The following is a 13,141-nucleotide window of genomic DNA, read 5'->3' on the forward strand; positions in this document are numbered from 1 at the left end:
TTATTTAATTCTTTTTTATTTTTTAGTGACGGGGGTTGCCCCGTCGCTAAATTTTGGATTTTAGATTTTTATTTCTTTTTATTTTTTAGCGACGGGTGTGACTTGTCACTAAATTTTGTATTTTTTATTTATTTTATTTTTATATTTTAGCGACGGGGTTGCCTTGTCACTAAATTTTGTATTTTTATTTTTTAGCAACGGGGGTTGCACCGTCGCTATATTTTGTATTTTTATTTAATATTTTTTATTTTTTAGCAACGGGGTTGCCCCATGGCTAAAATTTGGATTTTTATTTTTTTTATTTTTTATTTTTAGTCACTGGTGTGACCCCGTTACTAAATTTTGTATTTTTTTATTTATTTTATTTTTATTTTTTAACGACAGAGGTTGCATTGTCGCTAAATTTTGTATTTTTTTTATTTTTATTTTTTAGTGACAGGCTTTCCCATTGCTAAATTTTGAATTTTTATTTTTATTTTTTTTAGCGACGGGTGTGACCTCGTCACTAAATTTTATATTTTTTATTTATTTTATTTTTATTTTTTAGCGATGGGCGTTACCCCGTCGCTAAATTTTATATTTTTATTTAATTTATTTTTTATTTTTTAACGATGGGGATTGCCTCATCACTAAATTTTAATTTATTATTTAATTAAATTAATATTATTTAGCGACGGAATATTTCGTCGCTAAATAATAAAAAATTAAATAAATAAAAAAATAATAAAATAAAATATATAATTAATAATTAAAAATTAAATTTTATTCGAGTACCTCGTTGCTAAATAATTAAAAAATTTAAATAAAAATTAAAATTTTATAGTATTGAATCCATATTTTATGTATTTTATTTACAAACCAAAATATGTAAATTGATATGATATTGTAAAATTTATAAGGACAAAAATGTATTACACTAATTTTTAATCAAATAAAATTTAAATATTTAAGAGATTAATTAATTAAAACATTTAAGTGGTACATTAATTGACGTAAAAATTTTCAATATTTATTTTTTTAAGTTTTAATTTATGAATTTAAAAATTTAAAATAAAATTAAAATGACTGTAGCTAAATTTAGTATATAATTAATATGTGCAGTTTATACAATGAGATACCTTGCAGCTCGGACAATTGCGCGCGCACACGCTCACACAAGGGACTTGGGATAGAAACCAAGGAGGGGAAAAAAGGTTGCGCTGGGGGATTAATTCCAGCGTACACATGGCGGCCTAAGGGGGCACCGCTTGACGTGTAGAGGTGCGCACACATGTTCGCCCGTGGGATTAATTAATTTTTTTTAAAATAAAAGTCAGCTACGAAATTGTTTTCGTCATTGATTCAAAATTATTTTAATGTTTAATTTTTTATTCTGTATTAGCGATAGAAAGTTCCTTTGCTGAATAACGACAGAATTTTATGTCGCTGAAATAATTTTAAATTTTTTTTATTTTTTAATCAGAGATGAAAATTTTCGTCGCTGATTATGTCGCTAATTTGACCTATCACAAAATTTGTCACTAAAATACTTTTTTAAGGACGGATTTTTTCGTCGCTAAATGTCATTTTTCTTATAGTGGGTGCCAAAAGTGAAGAGGGTTTTAAAGTGAGAAAGGGGATGAATGCAAAGAAGGGTCGAGATATACGAAGGAATAGCAGAAAATACGGTGAAAACAGAGAGGCAATAACAAAAGAAAATGAAAACAGAGACTCATTATGGATTTGATCGGTGGTACGACGAAAAGGCGTTGAAAATACAGTGAGCCACTGTGGCAAATAAGATTGATCTGATCGACAGAACGATAGAGACACGATAACACGCACACCAGAACAAAAAGAAATAATAGAAAAATGTATTTACTTGAGCTTGAAGAGGGAGATCAAAAATGGAACGGCGTGTGAAGAATAGAGGTGATGATGGTGGCGACAATCGACGAAGACAATGTTGGCAACGAGAGAGGGAACGAAAAAGTAAGAGAGAGAGGGGTAATCGGGTGAGAGGAGAGTGAGAGAACGACGACGACAATCGACGGGATAATACTAGAGAAAACAGAAAGGGTTCAAGTGAGATATGAGGGTTTTGAAGGAAGAAGGCCAACAATAGACGAAGACGGATCGACCTTATCTCGATCGGCCTTTTATTATTATTATTATTATTATTATTATTTATTTAAGAATAGAAACAAAATTTGCACAAAAAATATTCCCACTTCAATATTCTAAGCTACTTAAAGGGATTTATTTTCCCTAATTCCCTTCCAATTTATTCTTGAAAATTCATTGTGTTCCAAATATAAAAAAATCCTTTGGCTTTGGAACTAATTTTTAATCTTCATTTTTCTTGCACAACATTAATCCAAAATTCATATTCTAAGACTTGATCCATGCAAGTTGGCTTAATCATTAGATATGAATTCCACATTGTAAAACATATAGTCCTTACACCTTGACTTGGTTCTCCAATTATTTGATTTATTGGATGATCTTGTATAAATTTATAATTTTTGGGAAGCATACCTAAATTATCCTCGTCTTAGAAAGACAATTTTATCATATAATTCTTTTAGCTTTCTTTCTAAAGATTTGAATATTTTTATCATTTGAAAACAAAAGCACAACCAAATAATTCTAGAGAAATTTTCTACTACAACATATAATGTTTTTCACCCAAACCTCTAGTTTGTGTGGGTTCAAATAGATCTAAGTGTAAAAGTTATAAATGCTTATCGATTGATATTTCACTCATAGATTTAGGCTCTACTTTGCTTACTTTAATAGTAAGCATCATAGAAATTTTTTCATTGATTTTCATTTTAGGAAGCCCGATAACTAGATCAAAACTTTTTTGATTAGGTTTGAATTTTCTTAACCTAATATATCTTTTATGCCATAAATAGAATATCTTCATTCTTTACTATTAGGCATTATTTCTAGAAGGTGATATACCTTCTTTCTTTGGGAGTGAGATTTATAGATCTCTCCCATTAGTCATGTGCGATGAACATTCACTATTCATATACAATTTGTTTTTCATTGTGATTTTCACGCACATCTACATATTTGATAAAATCACGTTTTAAGTTTAGACATCCATCTATAGACGGGTCTCTTGAATCTTTCTTCATTGGAATCAAATGATTTAATTATTCTTGATGAATGTGGATGAGGAGCAACATTTAAAATTTTATGATCTAACCCATTCATTATTTGTATTACCCCTTTGGGTATCCATATTTGTACTATGTTGTTTCTCTTAGTTTGGGGTCTCCATCTAGATTATTTCCATTCTCTCTTAAGTGTTTTGTATCTTGGTTTGGGTTTTGAAATTTTCTTTTAAATTAATATGGCTAAACTTTTTTCTATGGCTTTCTTTTCTACTAATAATTTATCATTTTGAGTTTTTAATATTTTGTTTTCTTCTTCAAGATTAATTAATTGATCTTTTAATTTATCTTCATTTTCTTTCTTGAATTCTTGTGATTTTGCTTTTAAATTCTTTATTTCACTCTTTAATTTTTCATTTTCTTTTTTATGATTTTTTTTATTATTTTTACTATTTTCTTAATAGATATATATTTTATATATAGTTCTTCGTATACGTTTTGTAATTCTTCTAACTCTAAGTTATCTTTCTCTTCTTCATCTTTTTTTATAACCATAAAACATTTCTCTTCATTTACTCTTAGAGCTGAGATTTTCTTATCTTTCTTATCCTTGATGTTTTCATTTATTTTACTTAATATTAATTCATGAGTTAGAAGTGTTCCTATTAATTCTTCTATTTTTAATTCTTTTAAATTTTTAGCTTGAGAAATAATAGTCACTAAAGGTTGCCAATCTATTGTTAAAGATCTAAGAATTTTCTTAATTTGATCTTCTTCTGAAATTATTTTTCCTAACATTTTAAGATTGTTTATAATCTTTTAGAATCTACCATTCATATCACTAATATTTTCATTTTGAAATAGTTCAAATTCTTCATATTGTGACATTAAGAGATTAATCTTAGTATCTTTTACTTGATCGATACCTTAATATACTACTTCTAATTTTCTCCAAATTTCATGTGATGTAGAACAAGTAGATAATTTTTCATATTCACTAGGAAAGATGGAACAAAAAATTATATATTTAGCTTTATGATCCATTTGGTATTTTTTAATATCTTATTCGGTCCATTTATCTTCTTTAGTTGAAGTTGTGACAAAACCATCTCTAACTATTTTACACAAATAATAATCTATTAAAAATAAATATGACTTTATCCTCATTTTTCAATAAGAAAAATTTGTGCCATCAAAGAATGGTGGTTTAGAGGGTGAGGGTCCTTCGGTTATAGCTTGGTTTGAGAATGCGGGCATCTAGATCTCTTCTAAATTAAAGTGTAAACTAAAAATTTAACTATTTTAGAAGCCTTCTCTGATACCAATTGTTGGCCCTTAGGGTGTAATACCCAAGAAATTTGGATTAGTTGAAAATAAGTGTTTTATTAGAAAAATAAAATTTCGAGAAAGATTGGTATCTAAATAACCCAAAAAATTAACCAAATCGACTATAGGGAATTCCCTGAACCCGAGATGTCAAAGGAAAATGATATGGCCATGATGAGTATTTCGAGGCATAATTTATAGCATCGAAAGAAATGAGATCGGGAACAGTTTTCGGTACAGTTAAAATGCGACTGCCAATTAGGCTGCAATACCAAATTGTTATAGACGACTTCCGAAAAGTTAACGTAAGCTTGAGGGGGATTCGGTTTTTCATAAGGAACAACCCTTCAGTGGTTTCAGGAAGAAACGAAAAGGGTTAGGGTTAAAATGAAGATTCGGGCCTAAATGCAGTTTTTTTTGAAATTATCAGAGAGAGGTCAAAATGATGTTTTCTTCGGAATCTTTGGGGTCAAATGGATATTTTAGGACTTGAGGGTCTTAAATGCAATATTGGAAAGTTTAGGAGCTAAGTAAAAAGGGCCAAAAAGGTAAAGACCAAAAGTTGAGGGGCTAAACTACAAAAAACTCAAAAATAACAACATGGGGAAATCTGACCAACGCATGGCCGATTTTGTCCACGGGGTTGCACGAGGCATGGTCAGGGGAAGCTTTTTTATAAAGGCAGATCTGACAAAGGCCATCAGGGTGGCCGGAAAGTAGGAAAAAAATGACCGAAAGTTTGGTCGTTTGGTCGAAGCCTGCAAGTGATGATTTGGTTGGCTAGGGTTGCTTCCAAGCTGATCTAAGGGAGGTGGAGACTCCTAAGGCAATGGGTTGCTCGACCAAGGGCATTTGGATGCCTAAAAATGCCTATAAATAGGCATTCATGTGGCCGAAAATTTACAGAAAATGAAGCTTCAAATCAACCCCCTTATCGAACGAATTGACATTCCAAACCATAGGGATTTTATTGCCCATAGCCTAAAGATGATATCTGGAGAAAATCAAGCATTTTCGTTGAAGTTTGATGGGGTTTCGAAGGCTCGCCGGAGAAGGTGACGGACACCTTGGCCGAGAGTTCTAGTGGCCAGGTGACGGCCCTTCCGAGCTCCTTTCGAGGCACAAGAGGTGCCATGTTGATTGACTGAGGAAGGAGAAGAGGTTGGTGGAGCAATCGGCTGTTGTCGAAAAAAATTGGCTGGAGAAAACGACCGGGGCGTGCCAGTCACGCGCAGGTCTCCACGTGCCACCACTCGTCCTAGGCGCATGCAGGCGTGTGCGGGCACATGGCTGGGCCAAAAAATGATAGAAAAAAAGAGAAAAATATTTTATGGAAGTCCGTGCAAAAAGATTTGGGTTTAAGCTTCATGATGTCTCGATTTTTGCATCAAAGAGCCTCATTTTGCTTGAAAACGCAACATCCAGGTAAGTTCAGTATTTTTCCCTTGAAGTTCATAGTTTATTATGAATTGTTGTGAAAAAAGATTTGAGAAAATAGTCTCGATGGTATTTATTGAGATTTTAATAAGGAAAAAAATGGTAAAAAATAAAGAAAAAATGAAATAAATTGGATTATGGAGATATTTAGCGATTAAATATGCTTTTATGGTTGTTGTGCTCGAGGAATGGAGATTGGTGCAACTTTTGAGAGTTGGCACGAAAGTCGAGGTCGGGTATGCATATCAAGGCAGTTTGCATATTTTTTGAGGTATCCCAATAATTGTGAAAAGTGAATAGTTTTATCCTAAACTTGATTTTGTGAGTGGTTTTCTCACAAGAACTTATATTTATGATATGATTGTTATATATGCATGCTACTTATGAATGCAATATTTATTTTGTCATATTATATGGAAAGTTGTGATAATTGTATGGCGCAATATTATTGTCACATTAATATTTGTGCATGGGAATGGGATGTCGCCCCCAGAGTGTAGCCGTAATTTCTCTAGGGCAGTGATGGAATAACGTGGGCTTATCTTACAGAGGTTCGGAATCTGCTTAGGATTCCGTGCTGGGTTGGTAGGCCTGGGAAGTTACATTAAGGAAAAATATTGTTCATGTTATTGCATCATGCATTCGTATATATATGTTTTTGGACTCTCACTAGAAGATTCATCTTCTAATGGGTTATGTCCCTAGAACATTCAATGTTCCAGTTGAGACTTGCAGCTTAGGCAAGGAGCTAGTTGAGATATAACGGCACGTAATGGCGTGGCCGATGGATTCAGCAGGAGGTCCTGGAAATTTGTCTATCCGGTTATGTTTTAGCTTAGGCTTTAATGAGTTGAGATATAGCAATGTATTTATGTATTTTAGTATTGAGAATATGATGTAATATATGGTACGGATTCTTTATGATATAATATAAAGTGAATTCAGGTATGTACCATATTAGGTTTCGATTATCGCTTCTGTATATTGTGAATGATTTGCTGGGGGTTTTGTTTGGAATTCGGTACTTAACGTTTAAGTTATGTACCGAGAAAGAAAGAAAAATTAATTTTTATATATTTTGGGCCCCAGCATAGTGACACACTCGGTAAGAGAAAAGCGGGGTGTTACACAGGGTATGGCTACTTAAGAAGGGAGGTGAATTGAGTGATTAAAATTTTCTCAATTTTAATAATTTTTTTATTAATGATTTTATTAAAAAATATATATTTGATAAATTTAATAAATTATATTTGAGATTAATAATAAATGTAAATCACAAGATATAACAAAAATAAATACAATGAGACACAATATAATTTATAGTAAACGTGTATTCACACACACCTAATCCACTCTCCCAATGTCTAACCACCCTTGGGGTTCCACTAAAATAATTTCACCAAGGTTTCCACACTAGCTCACCTTGAAAACTAGATACACATCTAGATTACAACGGATTATAGACAACCACTATACCAAGGTTTTCTTCCTAATTTACCTTAAAAACTAGATTCGCCTAGATTTTAATGGTTCTAGAAAACCTATACAATTCACAATAGTAATTTAAATGTTACAAATAATCTGTCCACACTTAGACACAAATAAGCAATTAAGAACAAATTATACAAGCCAATAATATTTAAATAAATAAATTTATAATCTCAAATGGAGAAGTTCCGAATTGCCATAAAAGACTTGAAGAACTTTTCTCCTCTTGTTTTGTAACTCTTTGGTGAATGTGCAATAATATTTCGAGAGCCTTGGATTATTTGGATACTTTGCTTGAGAGTGTTTGAGAGTTTTCAGGTGCTTTGAATATGCAACAAAAGTACTTGAATTCTCAAAAAATGAGTTTGGGGGGTGTTTATAAGTATTTTAGCTACTAAAGTAAGGGTTAATATGAAGTTTAAAATTTAAAAAATGTTTAAACTTTCTCAAACAACAAGAAAACATGTTTCACATTTAATTCAAAATAAATTTATTTTTTGCATGAGAAATCAAGATTTGAAAATTCAAATATAAACTTTTGAGATATAAATGATTAAAATAAGAAAACAAATCTAAAAGCAATCTCCTTTAATTCAAAATAAATTTACTTTTTGTATGAATAAGAGAAAACATATCAAAAATAATTTTCCTTTAATTCAAAATTTGAAAATTCAAATATAAGTTTTTGAGACATAAATGATTAAAACAAGAAAACATGTGTAAAAACAATATCTTTTAATTCAAAATAAATTTATTTTTTGTATGAGTAAGAGAAAATATGTCTAAAAATAATTTTACTTTAATTCAAAATTTAAAAATTCAAATATAACATTTTGAGACATAAATGATTAAAACAAGAAAATATATCTAAAAGTAATTCTCTTTTAATTCAAAATAAATTTACTTTTTGTATGAGTAAGAAAAAATATTTATATCATAAAAATATTTTTGTTAATCATCAAAACTTAATTAATATGAGTAAGTTGATTCAACATAGACTACCTCACTACTTATATGTTCATATTTGGAGTTTTTTGGTTATCAAAAATTAAAATTTTACTTTATTTTAAGTATCATTTAACTTTAGATTTGGTTGTTATACTGTTGTGTTTTGAATATACCAGTATTGACAATAATGATATTTTTATAATGCCTATAATATTATTACATTTTGGTTATTTTTCTAAATTTATACTATGAGTTTGTATTTAACACTGCACGTATTCAAAGGTATACTCAACATTGTGTACCATATTATACTAATGATAAATTCAATATTTTAAATTTAATTTAATTCTCTTACTAGCACATTTTTATGAATTGCTTAATTAGTTAATTTTTTTACTATCATATTATTAGAGTGCGTTTGATTACACACATTTATCATAGAAAATATATAATTATTATAATTTATTTTATGAAAATAATTAAACGTTCTTAATTTTTTTATGAAAAAATGTGTATATTACAAGCATTTAAAATTTCTTTTCATGAAATTTATTTTTCAAAATGATGGGAAGATTTTTATTTTTTAGATAATATTACCTAAAATTTTAAATAATGCAATCAAAGACACCGTGTTTGTGACAATATTTCGTTTACCAATTAGAACCCGTCAAATCAATGCCTCTATGATTTAACGCTAAGATATGATTTTGGGAAGAATTTGAAAGAAGTGGGTGAAAGTGGACCATGATTTTAGTAAGTCTTGGAATGGAAGGAAAAGACCAAAATTCAGGTCAGGTCAGGTCAGGTCAGATCAATGCCTGTATGCTTTAATCAAATCATTAATGTTAATTAATAAAGAAGTGGCCACATTAATTACCTTTTTCAGTGAATCTGGTTAATTAAGCATTCTTTTGAATTCAGTTTGGTTTGATTGATTTTAGGCTACAAAAGAGACATCATTCGGTGTTAATCATATTGGTTATTTTACAAAAATATATATGATTCAAGTTTAGGTTATTTATGAAATTGTCACTACCATATATACACACACCAGACTGATGTCTTTCACAATAGTAAATAAATTCTTAAATTCTTTATTAACTAAAGAATATATATATTAAATCAAGTGAAGTTGCATGCGTAGGTGTAGCTGCAGGGCCACACTTAACAAGCTCACTTCTCTAATCTTCTATATCTTCTATATATAGGTTCTCCCCTTCTCCGTCTTTAATTACCTTAATTAACCTCTTCATTTATCCCTTAAATTATGCTCGATCAGTTATCTAATTACCCAAGTGGTGCTTATTAAGAAAAACACCAAGGACATTTAGCTTACCTGTAAAAGGCTTTATAAATTTTCTCTACTCTTGAAGCGTATTTTCATCCAAGTTTTTGTTATATAAAAAATATATAGTCTAATATATATATATATATATATATATATACCAATCATGTTTTACCACAAATATTATAAATTGGTCAAAGAATATTCTAATATTATTTTCAAAGAATGGGAAAAGAATATTTAATGTAAGTGTGACACTTTATGTGCCCATATGTATGCATTATGAGGGGAACCATTTGAAGATTATATATGTTAGGAGGATAGGAGACAATGCAATTCTTTCCTAGTACAATAATAATAATAATATTTCCTTCCTTCTTAAGTCAAGAAGACTCAGAAGAGGTCTAAGTGGAAACGGAAACCATATTCTAAATTTTGATTTCTTCTTAGAATTCATTCCTTCGCTTTGCTTGTGCGTTCTCATTAATCTGTGTGAAATTAATGATTTCATTTACAAAATGGGTTGATCACTAACTATATATCCCTCAATGATAACGCTTTGATTTTGAATGGAATGGAAGTTCCCAAGACCCGGCTCAAATCAACTATATATATGATCCATTTTAACACGTCTTAATTTGTACAGAAATTTATTGTCTTTTTTTTTTATAATAATAATAAAAACATCCAACAGTACAAGTTTCCACATACGAGAGAGGTCGTTAATTTAGCAATATGTTTATTTCTTTCTTCACTCATACATTTTAAGTATTTTAAATAATAAGTATGTCTAGCCATAAAATAAAATTTTGGTTAAGGTAGCTAGCTTTTTGTATATAGCTACTGCTTCCTTAATTCTTCATCTTTTGAATTCCAAAATTACTTAAAATTCATGAATTTCAAATATGTGTGTTCCTTCCTAATCAATGAGAGTTGTCAGAGACAGGATCGCAATGGCAAGGAGCTAGCTCTGGCTATAGGTCTGTCTGAGGGGCGACTGACACCTGCAAGCATTCCGATGCTCAAGTGAGTGAGAGAGTAAAGAAATGACAGTGTATTGATAGGTCAAAAAACAGAACATATCTTCACTCTAAAAAGAGTTAGTTGATGTAGAATGAGGAGACGTTCTTCTGCATATATGCATCGTGCGTTTGCAGGTGATAGGATTGAGTATTTGGTGCCAGTGAAGGTTTCTAAGTGACAACATGGTGTCGACATGACCATTTTTAATGTGGATGAGATTCGTCATTAATGATGATGAGATCTAGGGTGAATGCGCGAATACCCAATAGAGGCTGCAATGATATTGTTGCAGGCTGGCATTGGGCCACGATTGGGCTATGAGGGAGTGCTAGACTGGGCCGAGAAGGAGGGGCCAAGATTGGGCAGAGAGATAAGTCGAGATTGGGCCATGAAAGAGGGGCCAAATTGGGCCCGGATGGTCCAATGTGTGATTAAGCAATGATGTTTTTAAGGTGTGTTTGATAATATGAAAAATATATAGAAAATGTCACATCTAAAAAATTAAATTTTATTTTTGATATTTGACACACTTCATTTTTTATAGAATTGAATTTCATGATACAACCATTAAAATATATTTTTGACTCTTTTTCATAAAAAATTTCATGTAGGGAGAGATAATTTTTTTGTTTTTCATGCAAATTAGAAAATACTTTTCTTTCCAAATATATGTTATCAAACACGCCCTTAATTTTGTTCTCCTGATAGATCTAGAATGATTTAATTTTTCTTTATTTTATAGAAAATTATTCTTCCAACATATAACAGTAATTTTTTTTTTTCATAAAATTGCAGTCACTATCATGGTTACTAATTAATTAAGACATGCCTGGTAGAAAACATATAATTGAATAATTAATTAGGTATGTATTTTTAGTACTTATAAAATTATTTATCTAGTACTTTAAATTCGTTCTCTGGTGCATATAATTAAGATCAGCCCTTGATATTCTTTTTGTACAATTGAAGTAGCATGAGTACCTCTGGCATATATTGATGAAGACGATGACTGTCAGTGTGTCACTCAACTGTATGGTTTCCTGACTGAAAAGGTTTGCTTGCATGAATTAAAAGCAGCAGCAGCAGCAGCAGCAGCAGTGACATCTAGATTCTACATATCATACGTCTTCAAAAAATTGAGGATCTTCTCGTCGGCGTGGCCCTGCTATTGGTTTAATAAAAATTAAATGTTAAATATTAGGATTAAAATTTATTAAAAATTAACTGAGTTTAGAAAAGCATTAAATTTCCAAAACATTTTTCATTCACAACAACAATAAGAATTCATTCATTAAGCTCAGCTAATATTTAAATTTTAGGTAGGGAGTAGTGATGTTAGAAATGGGATAGCTAATTAATGAAAATACGAAGCGAGCAATTAATAATGGCAACACCTTGTGAATATATTATATATCCATCAAAGTGGATGGATGGATGGATGGATGAGAGCAAGAATAATAATAATAATAAAAAAATACACTTGTTTCCATCCGTAGTTTAATTTCTGCCAGTTGTTTAATTATATAATATTTCCAGATTTCTTCTTCAAATTAATTAATATTGATTGATCCCGAAAACACCTCCTGATTTGTCGCTGGAATCTTAATATTTCCAGCCCCTTTTCCATTCTATGAGCTACGCATTTGTTTATTCTTGCCCACAGCTCAATCTATAGGTGAATTAATTATCGTATATTGAACCTTTTTGTAATTCTACGTAGGTACTAATTACATCTCAACTAGCTATCTAGTTGAAGTTCACTGACCTATTTTTTCAAAACAAAGAAACTTCTAAGCGTCATGCGTAAACAAGACGATTAGGTTCAGCGGGGTGCTTCTTGGGGAGTAAGAAAGAGAGGAGAGATGAGAGATTACGGGTTTTGAGCCATTGGAAAAATATTATTAATTTTTTTCCTTTAATATTGGAAAATGAGATTTCAATTTCGCTTAAAATTGACTATGATTTCATTTAGTCATTGTTTATGCTTATCTTTCGGCGAACGTCCATTGGGTATCGAGTTACGTACCGTAAACCGAGTTGGTGAGAGGTGGGCCGTGGGCTTCTACACGTATACTTAATTCTTCAGCATCAAAGTTATATCATCATAATAAGAATCAAAGTTGATATTCACGACCAGCCAATTCTGGCTCATCTTCTCTAGTCCCAGTTCCAAGCCATGGAGATGGGGATTCGCATCTTCTTCTCCTTTTTATTCTTTCTTCTCCTCCTCCTCCCCTTTTCCAGTTCAGTTCACTTCCAGATCTCGCGCTTTGGCCCTGAAGCCAATATGCTCTACCGAGGAGATGCATCACCTGCAGTTGGATCCGTTGAATTGATCAACAAAGTCACTTATCTATGTCGCGTTGGCTGGGCCTTCTATGCCGATAGGATTCCGATCTGGGACTCGAAAACAGGAAAGCTCACCGACTTCACCACCCATTTCACCTTCACCATAGACATCCAAGGCCGACCCAAGTATGGCCACGGCATGGCTTTCTTCCTCGCCCCAGTTGGCTTCCAGATCCCTCCC

At 31.3% G+C, this 13,141-nt stretch overlaps 1 protein-coding gene across 3 annotated transcripts in view; it reads left to right on the forward strand.

The window, feature by feature from the left end:
* Positions 1-13,141, forward strand: part of LOC127804981 (L-type lectin-domain containing receptor kinase IX.1-like) — a 57,525-nt gene that overhangs the window by 14,790 nt on the left and 29,594 nt on the right. The window contains exon 2 of one of the 3 annotated variants that reach the window (XM_052342120.1): positions 12,924-13,056. The exons of the other annotated variants lie outside the window; for them this stretch is intronic. Coding sequence (XP_052198080.1) covers positions 12,924-13,056 — 133 coding nt within the window. The remainder of the gene's footprint in view (positions 1-12,923; positions 13,057-13,141) is intronic. 3 annotated transcript variants of the gene reach the window in all.

This window comes from Diospyros lotus, chromosome 6 (assembly GCF_014633365.1).
Source record: "Diospyros lotus cultivar Yz01 chromosome 6, ASM1463336v1, whole genome shotgun sequence".
Lineage (NCBI taxonomy): Eukaryota > Viridiplantae > Streptophyta > Magnoliopsida > Ericales > Ebenaceae > Diospyros > Diospyros lotus.